Source organism: Musa acuminata, chromosome BXJ2-10, assembly GCF_036884655.1.
Source record: "Musa acuminata AAA Group cultivar baxijiao chromosome BXJ2-10, Cavendish_Baxijiao_AAA, whole genome shotgun sequence".
In the NCBI taxonomy this organism is placed as follows: domain Eukaryota; kingdom Viridiplantae; phylum Streptophyta; class Magnoliopsida; order Zingiberales; family Musaceae; genus Musa; species Musa acuminata.
The window spans coordinates 31,587,675-31,607,687 of record NC_088347.1 but is presented as its reverse complement, the minus strand read 5'-3'; the positions used below and the strand labels follow the sequence as shown (position 1 = coordinate 31,607,687).

Here is a 20,013-nt window from a genome sequence, read left to right as displayed (position 1 = left end):
TCGGTCTATTTCAGTTCCTATCATCAGTCTCTAATAATGCACTCAATAGACCTGCAAATTTTGATTTACCATGCTAGTTAACTGATCATTGTGATTCCTCAAGTCAAGATTATCTCAAGCCATACAAGTGAGTGGAGAATGATGTAATGTTCCTTATTCCATTGTGATTGAATCAGAACAGAAGAAAGCATATCCTGCCTGAGGTTCTGCAAGTGTTGCAGGATCCGGAGCTTCTAACAAACAAGGGGTCGAAATTAGACGAACCAAGAAGATAAAGAACCTCTCCTTTGGTGGATGCAATGGGATGCTTGATGCTGTTTAAAGCTACAGGACATGCATTCAAGTTGGCAGGATCTTATCAAGAATGTTTCTGCATGTGGCTCAACTGTTTGTGCTTGCAAATCTGTGAAAGGAATCCTGCATGTTGCCCTTCGAACTGGAAGGCCAAAACGCACCAAAAAAAGAGGAAAATATGCTGAAGATGAGCATCCCTGCATTAATGTATTTAGGGACTATTAAGATCTCAAAATTCACAAACATATTTCCACTTTGATTTAGTTGTAGCAACTTTTTTTGCAATCAAACCCAGCAGGCTGCATTTGGTCAAGTAAAAAATTTAGTGCAAACTCATCTTTAGTAGTGTCGAAGGGCAAGAGACAAAGGTTTGATGGTAAAAGGTCTTTATGGCCTGGCTTCCAACAAGAACAGGCAGAATATATTTTCACATTTGGAAGAATTAGATGCTACAGGGCATGATGCTAAAGAGATAGTTACTTGGATCCAAACAAAAGAACATTCCGACAGTATAATCGCATGTCAGAATGCTGGAAGAACAAAAATGTATAATGTAAGGCCTCAAAATCGACGACAACATTCTCAACTTGAATGGTTCTTGACATTCTCCTTTATCAGACAGGAACATGATGAGATTTCTTGTGATGGTGGGGAAACTTGTAGTCCCAATACGAACCACATGCCTGCGAGTTCATGTAACTTGGCCATTAGAAGCTTCTACTTGCAATAGGAATGGCATATGAGATGCTTCTCCATTTGTAAGGCCACATGCAGCTTCATGGAGAGGTATATATTTGAAGCGAGGCTCCTCATTGATGCCTACTCATAGCTTGCGGCATCGAAAACACACATAATGGCTCTGATCAAAGCTCACATTTCATATCCCATTTGCAACCACGCGTTTCTCGAGAACAGATCTTTGAGAATGACCCATCTTTATGTCAGCAGGAAGGCAGAAGGTAAGAAAATTTTCAGCATCAATCTTTTAAGGGTCTAATTTCCCAGCTTATTTTGCAACGAGGATCCAAAAGTATACGTCAGACATGATGTTCGGAATTGCAAGAATTATGCATATTCCAAGTTTTGAGTTTCTTCAGAAGCATACATATGAAATCTTACCATAAGCCTTGTTTTTTTGTAATCCTAATACGAATTGCAGATTTGGCATTCAAGCCACAATGCTTGAACATTCCAAACGGAAGACCGAAGTTGGATTCATTACTTAACATTGGCTACGGAAACAAGAGGAAAATGATCAACCATGCCACCCTGAGCACGACACAGAGCAAAACTGTTGATTCGTTGGATGCCTGCGAAGATGATTACGATGGGGTCATCATCAACCCACAGTGCTTGCCGACCAGTGCGAACGCATTTGCAGCCATCCTTCGCTCCTCGCTTTCTTATTGGAAGCTAAAGGTTAACGACGCATTCCATCTCTGCAGATGATCCGCTACATGATGATACTTCAAGTTTCAGACATTGCTCATTGTGTATCCAATACAGGGAAAGAAAGGGATTTGGCTGAAGATACTAGAAGAGCAAGCAGAACTTGTGCCGATTGCGCTGAAGGTTAGCCTTTTTTTCCTATTGGGAGTAAGAACGAACGAATTTATAGTCACAATCATGTTTATTTATCCTTGTTAGAACTGACATATGCAAGAATTCAATCTTTTAACATGCTGAAGTTTGTGGAAGTCACTCCATTTTGTAGTGACGAAAAAGAAGTAGTCTTCAGGCTAAAAGTGCTGTTTTACGATCTGCAAAATGAGACGATGCAATTGCAGATTACCTGGCATTCTTACGTCTGCTATCAATTGTCCATATTATTTGGCAGGAAGGTTTCGGATACCACCATGCAGATCCAGGATATGTGATGTTAACATACTGGATTCCTGAGGAGCCTTGCATGCTTCCATCCACAGCAACTCATCAGATTGGCGTAGGAGGATTTGTCATCAATGATAACAGAGAGGTGATTATTTCTTACAAGTTTGGAATTACCAAGAAGCTAGGGATATGTGCTTCTTATCGTCATTATGCAGTAGTCGCGTTCTTCTTCAGCTTTTGGTCTGGGGAACTCACTCTCCGAAATCTCTGGTTGCCCTGTCTTCCATTGTTTAGGTGCTTGTCGTGAAAGAAAAGAAGTGTCCTTTGAGGTGCTCAGGCATATGGAAATTGCCGACTGGTTTCATCAATAAGGTATGCATCCTTCTGTATATATGCTGTTGGATTCCGTAATCAGTCAATGATCAATGTGATCTTATTTTAATTGCTCAGTCTGAAGAAATATTTTCTGGAGCAGTAAGAGAAGTCAAAGAAGAAACTGGGGTAAGGAGATTCGTATGTTGTCATATGGCAGTTCAGCTTGCTCAATGATTTCTAGATTCATGGTCATCTTCTGGTTTACATGATCTATTCTGTTTCCTTGCAGATAGAGACTACCTTCTTAGAAGTGCTTGCCTTCAGGTACCACGAATCTTACTTTCTACTGGTGCCATGCACCGATATATCCATTGTGAACATCGATGAATATAATATATATATATATATATATAAGCAAGTCTATATATTGAGTTCCTTTTCTTCTCTTTAAGTCTAACCCAATATGGTTTGACATTTCGTTCCACTCTGCAATCCACAGGCATGCTCACCGAGTCACCTTCGAGAAATCCGACTTGTTCTTCATATGCATGCTCAAGCCATTGACATCTGAGATCACCATTGATGAGCGTGAGATAGCAGCAGCCAAGGTAACAACAATCCTCTCTCCTGTAAGTAGTTTAGTATGTAAAGTCGACCTCCATTCTTGATGAGCTACTGGTGATGCTTATGCTACAGTGGATGCCGCTTGACGAATTCCTAGCGCAGCCATATCATCAGGGGGACAGAATGTCAAAGAACGTCGTCGACATCTGCGTCTCGTCATATGAAAACAAGTACCGCGGTTTCACAGCACTGCAGATGATGTCAAAGCTCGATGATAGATTGTCCTATCTCTACTGTGGAGATCTGTACAAATGGAAGAAATGCCTGGCAGAAAAATAGTCTCTCGCGCTCTCTTTTGTGGTTGTGTACAGGAATTATGAACCTACAGAACTGTCTCATGTACGACCTTCTGCTGGTAGCCTAAGAATTGCCATTCGAACCTTCTCGTTTGGCTTGTGATGCGATCTTCTGCTTCATAACCAAAGGCTTCGACCTTGTTCGAGATTGTGTTGCTGTCAGGCTCCAACGTAAGATTTTGGTGCATGAATACGTTCCTCTTAACTTTGATCTGCAAAATATTCAGAAACTTAATGAATATATGCCCCTTCAAGATGAAGTACCAAATCACCCCAATTCCTCATCCGAGTCTGCCAATCGGCAAGCAGGTCGATTCACAAAGTTCGACTTTTTCCTGCTCGCTTCTGTCGACTTTTTGACTGCTTCGCTGAACGTGATCGTGAATTTGGACATCCAGAGGAGGACACTGGTGCCCTGTCATCTCAAGATAGATAGCGACTAGTGGATGAATCTTGCGCCGCTCCTGTTAGAGATAAGATCCTAAGAATTGACAGACAAGTTTTAGATTAATCTCCGCCACCCTGAAATTAAAGTATAATAAATGACTGGGGCACCGATACTCTGTGTTTCTGAGACGCTCTGCATCTGCCTGCTTTCACCACGTCTACCTCCGCACACCGCCAGCAGCAACGACAAACCATAAGAATCTCTCCGCTGTTCGTTTCAGGCAACATCTAGGCATTATGAATCCCAGGGCTGCCGCTTGCCGCTTGCCGCAGTGTCACCTGTTCGACATAGGACATACAAGGATCTGCTTTGATATACGTGAATCTACGACCCATGTTATAATATTTTAGCTTCGAACTTTGGATTCGTTGACTCGGCGGTGTGGATAAGCTTGTCGGAAAGCAGAGATAACGGTGCCCACCACCTGGTATAGAAACTACTGCCGGGAGAAATGGATCCGAGCATTGGCCCGTATAACCACAACAATAGTATTCTACCCTACCGCCGCCGACGGACTTGGGGATAATGTCGAGTACGACACAGGGACGTTCCACGTCGGGGTGGATAATGTCGACATGATCGACAGCGATGTCCCAATAATAAAATAGTCAGATGGACCGAATCGATCTGGGATATCGTTTTCTAGCTCCAGGAGTGAAGCTGACTCTTATCCTATCCTTATTTTCCCCACCACCCGTTTCCATCCGTGAAGACGACGCCAGAAATCTGCATGGTTGATCTGCAGCCAGGAATAGCCGTTAATCCACATAAATGAGTCTGCAATTTTGATTATGCTAAACCGCGAACATTTTTTATGGCAGACAACCAAACGCATCATGAGGTGACACGATTTGGCTCTGCCCTCGAAAGAAGGGATGAAAGAGGGAATAAGAGAAGATCTCCTGTGTGTCTCTTTGACTAGACATCACCACTTGACAGTGAGACATTGCATGATATGGTTACCTCGAAACACCGTGTATCCACTGCTCCTATTTCCACAGGATGGCACTCAGCTTTATCACATGCCTGTCCTTCCATCGGTGCAGAAAAAGAAGAACCTTCTCTCTCTCTCGGCCAAGCAAGCGACTTGAAACTGGAGTACAATAAGCGAGCGCACCAAGCGTGTATCATAGACAGCGACAACGGGGAGGATTTATTCCTGCGCACTTCAGAGATTAATTCATGTCACCATCTAATCTCCTCGGCATCGACTGGCAAAATTATGAACTGCAAAACTGGAAGCAAAGGTCATTATCTGATGTCCCAGTCGTGAGGTGCGCAATAATCCGACCCCATCTCGGAACCTATCTCATACTTACAAAGCACGCAAACAACAGTTTGTGAAGGAAAAAAGGGTGAGATCTTTGCTAAGCATCAGAAATATATTGGATGGCAAGTTGACGTTTTTACAATGTCGACATGACAAAAGGAATACGCTAACATGGATAAATACAGGTCCAACGTTTCGATTGGACATCCAGCATTAACCACGGAAAAGGATGATGGGATGAACAATGGAAGAGAATCCAACTCAGTCGTTTGCAGAGACTGCTGCTTCCTCTGGTAGACTTCAGTTGCCTTCTGACACTTCTTCGGACAGTGTTGATGGCTTCTACATGGAACAACAAAGAACTTTTTATTTGGCGTCGCGACTGCAAGATTCACAACCGCACAAGAAACAATGAGACGATGGCATTTATAATCCACCCTTTTTATTCCTTCAATTTCTTCATCGCTTTCTATCCTTCGTTTCTCGCCGTCTGAAGATTTTTGCTATTTTAGCAAGTCAGAAACCCACCCAACGTCCGGCGTCGCTTCTGCCTTGTCAAAAACGCTGTCTTTGCTCAGCCTCTCGAACATCTTCGCCCTCAGCGCCCTCCCGGACTCCACCCTCTCCGCCGGCTCCACTTCCTCCAGCCAGCCGGCAGTAGCGACCGTTGGAGTCGACGGCAGGCTACAGAAAGCAGTGTTGAACCCACCAAGAGTCCCCCTTGGCGACGCAAACCCACCATTTACAGTTTGCAAACTCCACGAACTTGGCACCGACTTTCCCCTGGTAAGCTGCAGCTGCCTCAGCGACGCTACGATTTCGTTCACCGAGGAGCTTTGCTGCCAAGAATCCCGCCGCAGCTTCGCGCCGTTGGGTGAAATCGGCGGAGACTTCGCTGGCGAGGACGTGGGAGGGGAGATCAGCGTCGAAGCCGGCGGGGAGACGAGATTCTTGGAAAGATAAGACTGCGAGGCGGGCTGCTGGCGAAGAGGCGACCCGTCGTAGGACTCGGCGGAGGCAGCAACCGGGGATGTAGAGCTCTGCTGGGGTTGCGGTGGCACTAAGCGGAGCTGGTCGGGTGTGTGGGCAAAGAAGCAGACGCGGCGACGGCACGTGGTGCCGTCCTTGCAAGGCTGGGTGCGGTAGCGCTCCGGATGGAGCCAGCACTCGAACACACCGTGCGCGAGATCGCAGGCGTCGCCGCGCTTGCACCCACCGGCCTTGCGGAAGTCCGGACATGGTGCGCCGGAGTAGCGGTTCTTCCGCGGGTCACGGCGGCGGGCCTTCTCCCCCGGGTGCGCGAAGGGGCACTCGGTCCAGTCGTGAGCGCGACCTCGGGAGCACCGCCGAACCTTGAACTCGTACATCCGGAACTCATCCGACGCGTACGCGTCCACCACAGGTGGCGCGTCCTCCCCAGCGCCCTCCTGGAGGCCGAGATAGAGCTGCATCGCCGCGACCGTGTCCTCGTCCAGAACGCCGTCGCCGGTGGCGATGCCGCAGACGGGGTAGTGGGACGATGAGGTGGTCACTGCCGTTGGATCATCGAAAGGGGGCCATGGCGGGACGTGCACCGTGGGATTGAGATGGCTGATATCTCGTCCGATCATCATCATCGTCTCTCCTACCGTAGCTATTCTTCTTCGCTTTCCTTCCGCAGTGGCTTCCTCGGCGCAGCATGGCACATAAATGGGAATGGGTGACCGGGGTTGGGTTATAAGCAAACCGCGGTTTCCAAATATCTGTCTGTAACTGACGGCGTTTCGGCATGTTGAGGCGGTGACCGAACGAAACGTCAAATCCTTTGGTTTTCCTGGCGTAGCAAGCGTCGGGGATAACGGAGCGGAGCGTGAATGAGATGGCTGAGGACACGTGGAGGAATCAGGTGACTCCGACAGACGTTCGTTCGCGTGTCCAGTCAAGGACACGTTCTTCCTCTTACTCATGACAAAAGATCATACCGACGGAATCCTACCCGAACACATTACCGACAAGTACTTATATGTGGGCCCCAGATTCTAGTCCAATAAAAAGGTAGCTAAACGCGTGAGTTTGGTCGACAGAGAAAGTAATTAATGAAGTCCGTATTGGAATTGAGACAGTGTGATTACTATTAAGATAAGTCGGTGGCACACAGTAGAAGCATGTTCCTACTTACTTTAATAGCCTTATGACTAAAGATTTTGAACTCTTAATTATGGTATCACATGATCCTCGCTTTATTGTTCGACTAAGATCATACGGGTAGCCAGCGTCCATCGAGACCGTATGATTAAGATCATACGGGCAGCCAGTGTCGTCCCCGTGACCTCGGGTTAAGCGGGACGGAGGTCCACCAGGGATGGTACACGGCAGTGGTGTGTACTGTGCCCCTCTGTCGTTGCTTCACCAGCACGGCCAACCTCATCGACATCGACAATGTACAGGGGGAGAGGGATCGAAAATGATGGTAAGAGCCCATCAACATGCAGGTGAGATGGAGAGATAGTGAGATGATGTTACGTTCGTGGGTCCGATCTAATCCGGTGACACGGCACAGCTCGCACGCGTGACACGAATTCTTAGTGGTCCATCCCCGTGTCTGACATGTGGCCCTCTCACGCATGTCATCATTGCATTTCTGGAGATAATGGCAAAAACAAAAGTATTATCAGCAAAAAAAAAAAGGACCACAATTCTTTTCCATACAACTCCCCGCAATTACATATTTAATTTTTGGGGGAATAATAATGTAACAATGTTTGCTTTGTTTTATTCTCCAAATTTCAGATTACATTTACGAAAACTCTTTTTCCAATAAGGTCTACACCTCATTGTAAGGTGGCTAGGCATTCTGATATGATGGTCAGATCCGAAGGCCAATTTTTATACTCCAGGCATGGGAAACTGGTTTGTGAGAGCTTCAACCTTTTTCTTGAGTTCTGATACAGATTCCTTGAGGGAGAAATCCGGAGATTCCACGTAGTCGATGAAGTCTTTGAGCTTCGTTCCCTTCATGCACGCCTTGGCTTTCAGCGCAATTTGGACCCCCTCGTGGATGAAGTCTGCGACAGCCTCGAAATCCTTCTCCTTGAGGCCTCTGGTAGTCATTGCAGGTGTTCCGATGCGGATACCCCCCGGGACCAGAGCACTTTTATCACCTTCACAGCATCAGGATTCAAACAAGAATGAGAGTGAGCATTACAGATGAGCCCGCAAGCTACGAGTTCGAACGGATAATGGACTGACCTGGCACAGAGTTCTTGTTGAGTGTGATTGAACTGATGTCCAGGATTTTCTCAACCCGAGCTCCATCGATGCCCTGTTGTAGAACACATTATAACAGAATTAGAAATAAAAAGAGATATGGAATGGTGACTCTCAGCGAATTTACGGCATCAGAAACAATTCATAAGTTTTCAGTTATAATTTTTGAAAAAAGTAAAACAGGATGAATCGACATGATTTTCTATCATCACCAGATGAATATATAAGACAAGATGGGGTATTGAAAGGATTTTTTATATATCCACTTCATTGTAACCACCAAAATATTAATCAGACAAACTAACTGCATTGGACCCATTTCAGAAAATGTATCAGAATCATTTGAGAAAAGGCTTAGTTGCTCCTAGATAAATGCAGAAGGGCCAATAATCAACCATGAATCATCTCAAACTGGCAACAGAATCCATTCATGCAATGTGTCCTCAGAAAAACACAATGCAACTGACCTATTGATCTGCTTTGAGTACATCCCTAATCATCATGATAAACTTCTTCACAAGGTACGACAAAATAAGCCCACAAATCAAAAGCCAAAAAACAACAATATTTGCATCTTAGTGTCCCATTTAAAACAAATACCTTTCTCTAAATTGTCCTAGTTGTGTTTTAGATATGTCTTACTTCTATAATCTCTAATACAAATGAATAGAAGCTCTGATACTCGAGTAAAAAAGACGCATGAAACATGAAATGTTCCTACACACTGGTTTAACAATAGCATCATCTTAAAGTGTGGTATCTTGATCCACATAATTACATCTTAACTCACACATCTGTCCTGCAAGCTACCTGGTTGGACATTTATCATATGCCACAGTAGCAGAGTTAACAAAGGGGAGGAGGCCATAGAGACGATGAATTGAAGACCAACAGTTACCGATAACCACTTTACTTTGCACGCAGAGTGGCATTTCAGAAAAACATGTTCTAGGAGATCAATTCTGGTCCAGAATGATTGAATACCCAAACAGTCAGACATAGACTGAAGAAGATTCAAATAGGCAAGTAAGAAGAGGCAAAGCAACGAGCGACCATGAACATACCTGTGGTCGCAAATCCACCAGAACAAGGTGGTTATCGGTTCCTCCAGAAACCAGCTTGTAACCCAGTTCCACCAGTCCGGTGGCAAGAGTTTTGCAATTAGATATAACCTATAAAAACCAGCAAATCAGGCACAAACGGAGAAAAATGATATGCCTTATATTTGAATCATTTAAAAACACAGCAAGAGCAGCAAGTGAATGATAATGAGGATCACACTGCCGAATCTTTACTGGTTAAATTCCAGTAAGTTTCAAATTTTGGATTTTACCTGAGACTGATAAGCCTTAAACTCAGGTGATTGAGCATGCTTTAAACACACAGCAAGAGCAGCAATTGTATGGTTATGAGGGCCACCCTACAGAAACTTCACTCGTTATATTCCAATAACTATAACTTGCATAAACATTGTGAATCAGAAAATAAACGTAAAAATTGTATCAGTTAATTTGGCTACAATTCAACAGTAGAAACAGCAAGGTTCAGATTAGATACATCACATTGTCTTTTCTTTTTGGAAAATAAAAAAGATTAGATACATCACATACCTGCAAGCCTGGAAATACAGCATTACTTATAGCAGATTCTAGATCAACACCTAAAACCAGATCCTTCTTGTAAAAGATCATGCCACCTCGAGGACCTCGCAAGGACTGACAAGTTGTTATGAAGTAAAAAAAACAAAGCCTACAGAATAAAAAATTCAAATACAAAATAAGAGTTCTGATATGACATTGTAGAAAAATATAACATGAAACACTGAGAACAAACAGAAAATATTTCAATGACAAAATTGAGAAGACTTTTCAGTTTTGTTTTTCATGCGACTGCAGTATACAGTAGTCGGAGAAATTACATGATATGACACAAGCTTCATAACAGCTGAGAGAAGACTTTTCAGTTTTATTCTTAATATTGATCAAAATTTAACATAACCAAGAATATCTCAGATATACAACACAAGTTCCTTAAGAGAAACTATTCTTTGGGGAAGTACCCTCTCGCATAAGAAAGTGGCGGTACATGTCAAGCAAAAAAAGCTGCAGCGAGAGCGCACACACCCTTATTTAGATTTTATAAAAAGAATTTCAAAAGAAGAAATCTGTCAGTATGTTCTCTTGTTAGGATCAGGTTTGTTTGGCCCCTGTTGACAGGAAAAATGTGAACTTCCTGAGGATTGCTTCTACTTTTATTGTGGTAGGTGACTTAGTTCATCTTGCCAGTTAAATTTCCTTCACATTGGAGCAGTGGTTTCACATCCTAGGATTTAATCTTGTTTACAGCTATAACATAAGTTGGACAATCTTAGATCTGTCTGATAATATGTCTCCCTTCACCAGTCACCCAATAGGGAAGCAGCTACATTTAGTGTATTTATTGTAGCAATAGAGGAGCAGTAACTATGGATGTCAAAACAATTGTCGGAACCTTAGCAAGTAAGAGAGACGAGAACATGGCAGTAGACAACGGAAAATATTAATTAATGCACACCTTGTGTGTGGTGGTGGTAACCACATCACAATACTCAAAGGGATCAGCAGCTACTTCAGCAGCAACAAGTCCACTGATGTGAGCCATGTCCATCATAAGAAATGCACCAACAGCATCTGCTATCTAAAATTCCAGAATAAGATAGAACCAAATAGCATTAAGAATTTTGCAACAATCTTTCTCTGGAAGCATGCAAAAGATTTGTCAAAATAATTACCTTCCTCATGCAAGGGTAATCAAAGTCTCTAGGGTATGCACTTGCACCAGCAATTATGAGCTTTGGTCGGAAGAGAAGTGCTGTTTTCTCAAGCATATCATAATCCACAAAGCCTGTTGGAGAAACTAAAAGGCTTAATAGCATGAAGAAACTTGCTTATATAATTTCATGAAGATGTCATCTTTAGCTTAAGAAAAAAAGAGAATGTTTAACCTGTGGATTCATCAAGCCGGTAAGGCATAGATTCAAAAAATATAGAGGTGCCTGAAACTCGTCTTTTAGGTGTCATAAAACCATGAGACAGGTGGCCTCCATGAGGAAGGTCTAGCCCCTAATTCAGTGGCAATACAATCAAACTCACAAGATATAATATTAACATGGCAAGAATACAACCAAATAAAAAGCTAAAATTATCCAATAATGACATGAAGTTACCATTATTCGGTCATGAGGGCTAAGAAGAGCAGTATAAACTTCAAAATTAGCAGGAGATCCAGAAAGTGGTTGCACATTTACACCCCACTTATGTTTATCTAAGTGAAATGCTTCAAGAGCTCTTTGTTGACAAAGTGTCTCAACCTGATCAATATACTCATTACCTCCATAGTATCTGAATTGGAAACAGATCAAGGACACCTCAAGTTTTACAATCCTTGGAAGCAAATTAAGCATCATGTTCTTTCATTTAGATTTCTAAAAATCACCTTTTACCAGGTAAACCTTCTGAATACTTGTTTGTTAGACAGGAACCAGATGCTTCCATCACAGCCCGAGATGTAAAGTTTTCAGAAGCTATGAGCTCCAAGCAGTTGAATTGACGCTGCTTCTCTTTTTCAATAAGAGCATGGAGCTCAGGATCTGCTACTTTCAGTGAGTAGTCCTTTAAAGTGTCTATGCTTCCTGATGAAGAACATGTGCAATTTTAAGCAAAAAAGTAAGCACTGTGCAAGAACTATCTATTTACCAGTCAGCTCTAATGAATAAAACATTAGTCATTATACATGACTTAGCTACAAGTACTCGTGAAGAAAACAATCTAAAATATACAAGCTGTGAACAATGAGAAAAAGCGAACAATCTACTTGGTGGTTGATAATTAAAAGACACTACATAACAGCATCTTAAAAGGATGACTTCAACTGCATAAGCAAAACCTCTAAGCAACTTATTCAGAACTTTCTGTTTTACTTTTGTTTCAAGCTGTTGTTTCTTGTTGAATACTGATGGTCATGAAGTATTTGCTCAGAACCCAATTAGTCCAAGAATACCAAATGCAGTGAGTGTGCCTTACTGATGGCATTCCATGAGGATACAAAAATCTTTTTGTCCAACAAGGACTGAATGTAGAAAACCTCCAGAGAATATTCACCAAGAACAAACTAGAAAGAGTTCAAGGGAATGATCACAAAACTAGAACTTGTTGTTTAAGCTACAAAGACTAATCCATCCTCTTTATAATCATCTGTCAAAAGAATAAAAATAAGCATACCTCCCATCTCAGCATCGGAGACAGATACAGATGAAGATGGTCTTCCAGTAACTAGGCTTCCTTGGATACTAAAAGCCTTGCAAGATCTCCTATTGGTGAACCTAGTATTATCCGGATATCTGTTTGCCACATGGTGCTTAAGATATAAGCTAGAACCCTTGATCCCAAGGGTCTGATGAAAAGAGCCTGATACAACTCCACTGGAAGCAGACATCTTCCTTTACAGCACTATACAATTTTTCCCTAACAAAAAATATAAATTTGGGTCAGTTACCATGAATCACTAACTGGATAAAAATTAACAGTTCTTATGAAAAATTGTTCATAGTTCCTAGTAAAATTCATTTGTTTGACAAGTATATCCCTAAAAAAAAGAAAATGATTGGAGTAAGCAATGTTTACATGCAAAAGAAGTATTCTTCTAACGTGATTGAATTAAATACCCAAGATATGTGTTTTTTCCATAAAGTTACAGTTTAGGGGCTTTTCTCAGCCTTAACATAAATGGGTTGATTCAAACAATATTTTGGTAGGAAGAAGAACGAATTATCTAGCGATGTGTGATGACCATAATACTTCGTCGGGGAACCGTATCTGCTTCCTTTCTCCCGTTAAACGAGCAATATTGTTCTTTCAAGAACAACACGAAACACCAAAGGAACAGGTATAATCCAAGAGCCCAATTAAAAAGGCAATTTTTATCTCTTAAGAACAAAACTTTATATATCCCGTGCCACGACAAGCATCAAAAAGAAAGATTGCTAATTCCAGAAAGAATTTAGTACCAAAATACAACCAAGTAAAAGAAACACGCGACAACAATGAAATTGTTCCAAAGCAAATCTCGAAATGAAAACCAAGTGAAGCACAACAGGTCCCAATATCGCCGACGGGGCAAACTATCGTGAATGAGTGAGAACCACACTAGGATCACATCAGTATAACAGTGGAATAGAATAAAGAGAAGAAGAACGTACCTAGAACACGCGCCCTCTATTGCCCCGCCTCCCTTCCCCCTTTTGCTTTCCAACTTCGATATATATAGCGCGGCTTCGATCAATTCGTCCACCGTCCCCCTTCCACCAAAACCCTAAACAGCGGATGATGGTGGACACAATCCCGCCTTTTCTATCGAGCGGGTGATGAATGAGCGACGTGGTGCAATACCCTGGACCGGAATCTTGGATTGAGCCGGCTAAAATTGCCGAACCGTGTCCCATCGGTCTCACTCCCCCCCGCTTCGATTCAAAGTCAAAAAGTTTAAAACGTCTTGCTTTTTTATTAATCAAATTAATAATAATAATTCGTGTAAAAGCTGAGAGTCTCTCGCAAACAAATGAAGTTTAGAATATCCGAGTTGCAAATAACCCCATGCGATTCATCTTAAGTTCCACTAAAGATCACGACTTCTTCTCTGCAATGATCAAAACATATAATTTTTCACTACATGTCGAGCATTTCGAAATGCAAACAATATGACATCGTAATCTAACGAATCTCAAGTTTGACATCAATGCGTTCACAAGTATGAGCATGAATATTTAGTAAATTCAATTACCATGAGAGAGAGAGAGAGAGAGAGAGAGAGAGAGAGAGAGAGATTGCACATCCCAAAGATTTGTTTAAGAATCCAGGAAGTTATGTTTTACATGTTTCCAATTGCACTCCACCCTACAGTTGCATCTAACAAACCATTAGCCTAAACGATTGTTCTACTGGCTGGAGACGGGCATGCTATCTTCACTTACTGCAGCATCGGTTTGAGGTGGCGACTTCCTCACAAGGGACTTGGGAAAGTCGAGATCATCTTGCACGCACCTTTGCTGGGGGTGCGCAAGGAGCATACACATCTGCCGGAAGAGGACGCGAGTGAGGCCCTGCCCGCTCTCGAAGATGTAGCCTTCATATTCACTTACGTGTTCAAGGGCATCGACTAAGGCATCATATACCTTCTGTGGACAGTTCTCGGAGCTAGGCTTGTCATGGAGATAAAGAACATCCATGGTGAAAAGCTTCTGGCTAACAGGCCATTGATGCTGGGGACAAGCCGATGATCTGCAGTAAATGAGTATCTGCGATTCAAAAAACAAAGATCATAGACATGAAGCTCAGATTGGAGAGTTGGTGACCAAGAGAATACCTGCATGAAGAAACACAATTTCTGTACAGAAAAGAAAATCTTATCTTCTTGGATAACTATACAAGAATTATTTATTGTATTTTATACCAAACAGTTTAAGGAAAAATGAATATGTAATTTAAAGAAAATCAACAACATAAATTAAATTATAACAAGCAATAAATTTGTTATTTGAACACAACCTGACGCTGAGGTATGTAAAATAAAGTAGATTAAAATGAGATATCACTGTGAAGGAAGAAAAAAAAAACAATTACACATGACTTAGTTGTTGGCAGTATAGGGAAGAGTCTGATGGATTGACACAGAAAATGGAGGTACAAAGTGACCTGAATACATTTAGATGATACAGAGACACTTCAGAAGGACTTGGAAAGGATATAATGATAAAGTAGAATTTTTTTAAGAAAAAGCACAAACATGAACAACTGCTTTCATGGCTACAAGCATATGAATGCATGAACATGTATGGTTGCATATAAGTGGGATAGCAATGCCAAAACTGATCCCAACATGAATGACCATGTTTAGTTCCTATTCAAATACTAAGAACTTGGCTTGGAACACTGCTGAAATAAATATGTGCAGAAAATGTGCAGAAACACTGCTGAAATAAATATTCTTCATCCCTTGGCTTGGAACTGTATATTAATTATTAAGTAACATAATTCAGCAGTACACAGTATATCTCTTAAGTAGAAAGTTGGCATATGCATAGAGCCAGATTCTTGTTAAAATAATAACATCACAAATGATGTGAAGCTAAGAAGCATCACCAAGAAACTGAGAAGCGATAGACGTATCTGATGGATTCTATATATTACTTCTCTTAAAAAATAAACTCGACAAATTGATAATAATATAGGAGTTAAATATGCATTCTCATATGAACTCTTGTCCTTAAAGGTTACGCTGAAAGCCTGGAGACATCAAGAAGAAACTCAGAGGCATATAAAATAACCTGAGAGAGAGAGAGAGAGAGATTTAAAACCAAATACCACAAAATAGAGATCATCAATTCGTGTAACACATGCTATGACAATAAGCTTATGCATATATGTAAAAACAACAGACTTTAGAAAATCAGATTTACCACTCTGAAGAGACGACCCTGGGCACGAGATTTTTTAGCTTCATGGGCTGCTATGCGAAAAAGTTGTGTGATATCAGCAAGGCCATATGATGAGTCAGCCGCAGTTATTGCTCGAACTGCTGACAGAGCAGAATCAACCTCACTGCTAAATTCCTTTCGGAGCTTTCAAACATCACAAAACAGTCAAGATTTAGTATCAGTAATTCACTGCACAATCCAACAATGATAATTCATGATTTATTGATGGAAATGAGTAACTCTTCTATACAATATAATCCTCCTAACCATAGCAAGCAACAATTTCACCAACCTGCTTATTAATTAATGATACATTGAATCCTAACAAAATGTAAAGTTGTAAAGAAAACTCAAGTAGAATCATAGCATTCTTCCATGAAGCAAAAAAAAAGAGGCAACGTTTTCTCAAACAAAACTTACTCTATGATATTCTATTGCAAAATCTGCACTAACTTGAGGAAAATTTTACTGATTTATGGCCAAATGAAAAGGAAGAGAATTTCCTCCTGAGCATTCTATAATATAAGTTGAACATAAAGAAAGTTATCACCTAATGCACTCTTTATATCAATAACTTTTCCTTGTTCAAAAGGAAGACAAGAAAAATCGCATCAGCAGTCAAAGAGAACAGTGAAGAGAAATCAGGATAGGCCCATGGAAGGGAAGGAGTGGACCTTTAACACAATCAGGATTCAGAAACCATCAATTTCCTATCATTAAGGTAATATTTATTTAAATGATAATCACACAAAGCAAATCAAGTAATCCAAACTTTCCAACCACCATATAGTAAACCATGCATAAAGTTTCCAACAAGTCTCATCTGTTTCCTCCACTTTAATTTTTGAGAAATTCTTATATTGTATATAAATGAATTAATTACTCCCTTCTCTACCTTTCTTAAGGCAATAAAAAATGGGCGACTGTCTGAAAGAAAGGTGTGGAGTAGCAAGAGGAAAAAATATAATACATGGCCAGTAGCAATGAGGTCCTTAGTAGCAATGACAATCTGAAAGAAAGGTGTGGATTAGCAAGAGGAAAAGATATAAAATAAGGCCAGTTTCTGCTTCTCGGTGATAGAAAATCAATGGTAACAGATTCCACTTTACCCTGGCATACAGAATAACTTGTCATTTCTCCAAACAATTGGGTCACATCATTTTCCATGAACAACACGAAAGTTCTTGATCTTCACATAGGTCCATGAATTTTTTCCAAGTCATAAATTGAATATGCAAAGGAGAATATATCATTGATCCAAGTGAAGCAATAAAGAGAAAAGAAGAGTTGTAAGCAAGAGATATAGGAACACGTCATAATGTCGGTATCAAAATATGAACTGTAATTCACGATATTCATTCGCAAAGAGAAAATGGAGGTCCATAATTGCATCTAGCAAACCGAAGGAAAGATTTTGGAGCATGATATATTAAACTATCAACTGAAAAAGTAGAGTTTGATCATGTATCTTAGTAAAACTCACATACTTAAACAGAAGAAATAAGGGTACATACAATTCCGACAAGGAATCAGTAGAAAATAGGGCATAAGTGATTCCTCTGACAAAATTGGTAGACCTTGTCAGCACCTAGTGGTTGATTATCCTCTCTGTTCTCCAGTAGTTGATTATCTTCATGACGTCAAGAACGGTTCCAATTATCCATTTAAAGTACATTGTTCATGCATCGGGAAGTTTCATTTATAATAGTTGTGCTTGCTTTAACTGCAAAAAAAAGATCCCACTCTTGCCTAAATTTGCCTTGTCGATCACGAAACTGTGGCCAATCTTCACTCTCCCTCTCCAAAATAATCATTTTCCTCCATCAATTACTCCCCCCACCCCGACCAAAAAATAAGTCATAATTCCCATGATCTTACACCAAATCGGCGCCAATAATCAAAAATTACGAACACAGACACATACAAGAGAGTCGTCCCCGTAAACGGAAGGGAAAAGAAACATCGGCATCAACCAAACAAAGAGAAAGGGGAAAAGGGCAAAGTGGGAGGAGGAGAGAAAGGACGAACCCAGGAGACGGACTGGGCGAGGATGGAGAAAGCGAAGCGGTGGTCAGGGTTCATGGAGAGCTTGGTATGGACGAAGAGGAGAAGGGCCTGCTTGATGGCGTCGAGGCGGGTGATGGCGCGGCCCTTCGCCATCTCGGCCTTGGACTCCACGTCCACGTCCACGCAGAAGAGCACGTCCTCGCCGTAGAACCGACATGGCGGCAGCGAATACCGAGGAGGAGCAACCGTTGCGGTGGATCGTAGAGGTATTGCGGCAGTCGCCGGCCCGCCCTCCATAAGCATCGACCCCCCCACAACCTTCCGCTCACGCTCGCTCACCGTCTTGGGTCCTCGGATGGAACCAGCAGCGAGAAGGAAAAGGTCCGGGGTCCGAACACGGGTCCAAATCCGAATCCGAATCCGGATCCGGTTTCGGTTCCCGGCCTAATTCGTCACCCGAATAAGAAACCGATTTGGGTGACCTAATCCCGAATGGAAAATTTCATTTTTTTTTTCCTTTTTTTTTCATATTTCCGCTCCCGTTTAATTGTAATTCCTGAAATGTCTCTCAGACAATTGAAGTAGTAATGTAGAAAGAGAATAAAATATAACTATCAGAATTGTAGAAATACTCTTATTGTGATAAAGGTCTCGCATCTTACAGACTTTAGCTCGCCCTACTAATAGACAATGTGAGAAAATAAATTTTATCTATTTATTTATTTATTTTTTCGATATATTACCATATTCTAATCCTTCTTTATAGGTTAAAATAGTAAAAAATACATAATTATATCAATTTAATAATATATATTATGTCTTCGAATAATATTATGAATTAATAAGCTTTCATCTTAGAGGTTAATCTTTCTAAAATCTTCTATGAGGATTATTTATTAAATAGTAATTCATATTTTTTTATTTTTTTTTCTTTTTATGCTCCTTCAGTAAAGCATAAAACTGACAAGAAACTCAGTCAATTCCAATTAAATCCATTTTATTATGTGACAATTTATGACATATGTAAAGTAACTTATAAATCAATCAAATTTATTTTAAATATATGATAGAAGATTCATCCCACAATAAATGTCATTACCAAAAACATCATAAGCGTATTGAAAAATAATATAAGTTTTTATATTTGGTATGATAACCCAATGAAGATATACTTTTGAAAGGGATCTGACTCCCATCTAAATTCCTATTTTTTTTTTAGTATGAGATAGTTTCTATTACATTTTAAGTTTATTTGTTTGAAGGCATATTTTGGTCCCTCGGATGAGTCACCATCGACGTCACACGTCACATCCCAACTAATGTTAGAATTCGAAACCGCACACCATCAGAACCTTGTGACGCACTGTCACGACCTTAGCTGGTTTTGCCTAAGGCGTGCGGCACCCTCGCGCGTCCGTCCGCAAAGGTCAGCCTCCCCGAAGCCTCTCATTGTCCCTTAGGACCAACAAAAGAGAGAACGGGTTAAAGAGAACGCCTCAATCGGGATCGACAAGCAAACATGTCCGAAAAACACTTCATAGACAATGCAAATTACAAACAGACTTTACAAGCTCTGAATAGTTGCACAACAAAGGGTAAAATGGTCCATTACAGACCGAAAAGCTCTCGAACGTGTCCACATGACACAACCTTTATTTACAAGCCTAAAGAGGCCACCAACCCAACTAAAATGGGACTTATAAGCCTTCGACCGCCCCTCTACCTGCTATACAAGGCATGAACATGCCAAAAGACAACGGACAGACATAAGCATTACATCCAACATCTTGTTTAGAAGTTTGTCCGTTACATTCTCCCCCACTTATCCCTTCGACGTCCTCGTCGAAGCCTTTGTGAACACTGCAACTCTTTGCCTTTGCTGAGTCTTCAATCTTCCGCTCCAGCTGCAATGCGCCTCCTGGCTCCCAGCTGCTCTACGCTGCTGTTTTTTAGTAGTCGACCCTTTAATCCGCCATGCTGCTACAACTCACCAATGACTCTGACTCTATTGGGGGGGGTTGGCTGAGTTGTGTTGATCCTTGTCGATTCTTGCGGATCCACCAAATGAAGGAAAAGACCATCTTTTCTGCGCCAGTCTCTCAAAATTTCCACATGCTGCTTGAACTGGGTGGATGCTTGTTGGAGCTTTAACGAGCATCGCCTCGCAAACTTC

General features: G+C 41.4%; 4 protein-coding genes across 4 annotated transcripts; 1 reads left to right on the top strand and 3 right to left on the bottom strand.

The window, feature by feature from the left end:
• Positions 1–1,124: 1,124 nt before the first annotated feature.
• Positions 1,125–3,508, top strand: LOC103968852 (nudix hydrolase 8). Its single transcript, XM_009382186.3, has 9 exons — positions 1,125–1,253; positions 1,454–1,713; positions 1,801–1,866; positions 2,132–2,269; positions 2,419–2,496; positions 2,575–2,625; positions 2,729–2,763; positions 2,939–3,047; positions 3,136–3,508. The coding sequence occupies exons 1-9, from the start codon at positions 1,148–1,150 to the stop codon at positions 3,340–3,342; spliced, it is 1,050 nt and encodes a 349-aa protein (XP_009380461.3). The 5' UTR covers positions 1,125–1,147; the 3' UTR covers positions 3,343–3,508.
• Positions 3,509–5,170: 1,662 nt separating this feature from the next.
• Positions 5,171–6,749, bottom strand: LOC135625173 (zinc finger CCCH domain-containing protein 2-like). Its single transcript, XM_065129573.1, has one exon. It carries the CDS (start codon positions 6,691–6,693, stop codon positions 5,581–5,583), a length of 1,113 nt encoding a protein of 370 aa, XP_064985645.1. The 5' UTR covers positions 6,694–6,749; the 3' UTR covers positions 5,171–5,580.
• A 995-nt stretch (positions 6,750–7,744) lies between these two features.
• LOC135625171 (serine hydroxymethyltransferase 3, chloroplastic-like) lies at positions 7,745–13,717 on the bottom strand. Its single transcript, XM_065129571.1, has 12 exons — positions 13,560–13,717; positions 12,583–12,825; positions 11,798–11,993; positions 11,529–11,703; positions 11,307–11,424; positions 11,094–11,206; positions 10,877–10,999; positions 9,934–10,038; positions 9,657–9,743; positions 9,388–9,495; positions 8,306–8,378; positions 7,745–8,217 (listed from the first exon to the last, which is right to left on the bottom strand). The coding sequence occupies exons 2-12, from the start codon at positions 12,794–12,796 to the stop codon at positions 7,943–7,945; spliced, it is 1,587 nt and encodes a 528-aa protein (XP_064985643.1). The 5' UTR covers positions 12,797–12,825; positions 13,560–13,717; the 3' UTR covers positions 7,745–7,942.
• Positions 13,718–14,183: 466 nt separating this feature from the next.
• On the bottom strand, positions 14,184–18,198 carry LOC135625172 (uncharacterized). The gene is made up of 3 exons (XM_065129572.1): positions 17,862–18,198; positions 15,816–15,977; positions 14,184–14,654 (listed from the first exon to the last, which is right to left on the bottom strand). Exons 1-3 carry the CDS (start codon positions 18,141–18,143, stop codon positions 14,295–14,297), a joined length of 804 nt encoding a protein of 267 aa, XP_064985644.1. The 5' UTR covers positions 18,144–18,198; the 3' UTR covers positions 14,184–14,294.
• Between the last annotated feature and the right edge of the window lie 1,815 nt (positions 18,199–20,013).

What these genes read in the sequence shown, in the direction of transcription:
- LOC103968852 (XM_009382186.3), top strand. Translation starts at nt 1,148, where the DNA reads ATGGCTCTGATCAAAGCTCACATTTCATATCCCATTTGCAACCACGCG. An exon ending in TTGTGCCGATTGCGCTGAAG is followed by an intron (nt 1,867 to 2,131) that starts GTTAGCCTTTTT and finishes ATTATTTGGCAG; the next exon opens with GAAGGTTTCGGATACCACCA. An exon ending in AAGTCAAAGAAGAAACTGGG is followed by an intron (nt 2,626 to 2,728) that starts GTAAGGAGATTC and finishes GTTTCCTTGCAG; the next exon opens with ATAGAGACTACCTTCTTAGA.
- LOC135625173 (XM_065129573.1), bottom strand. Translation starts at nt 6,693, where the DNA reads ATGATGATGATCGGACGAGATATCAGCCATCTCAATCCCACGGTGCAC.
- LOC135625171 (XM_065129571.1), bottom strand. Translation starts at nt 12,796, where the DNA reads ATGTCTGCTTCCAGTGGAGTTGTATCAGGCTCTTTTCATCAGACCCTT. An exon ending in CTCCGATGCTGAGATGGGAG is followed by an intron (nt 11,994 to 12,582) that starts GTATGCTTATTT and finishes GTTCTTCATCAG; the next exon opens with GAAGCATAGACACTTTAAAG. An exon ending in CTGTATTTCCAGGCTTGCAG is followed by an intron (nt 9,744 to 9,933) that starts GTATGTGATGTA and finishes AAGTTTCTGTAG; the next exon opens with GGTGGCCCTCATAACCATAC.
- LOC135625172 (XM_065129572.1), bottom strand. Translation starts at nt 18,143, where the DNA reads ATGCTTATGGAGGGCGGGCCGGCGACTGCCGCAATACCTCTACGATCC. An exon ending in TCGCCCAGTCCGTCTCCTGG is followed by an intron (nt 15,978 to 17,861) that starts GTTCGTCCTTTC and finishes GATGTTTGAAAG; the next exon opens with CTCCGAAAGGAATTTAGCAG. An exon ending in AGGGTCGTCTCTTCAGAGTG is followed by an intron (nt 14,655 to 15,815) that starts GTAAATCTGATT and finishes TTTGAATCGCAG; the next exon opens with ATACTCATTTACTGCAGATC.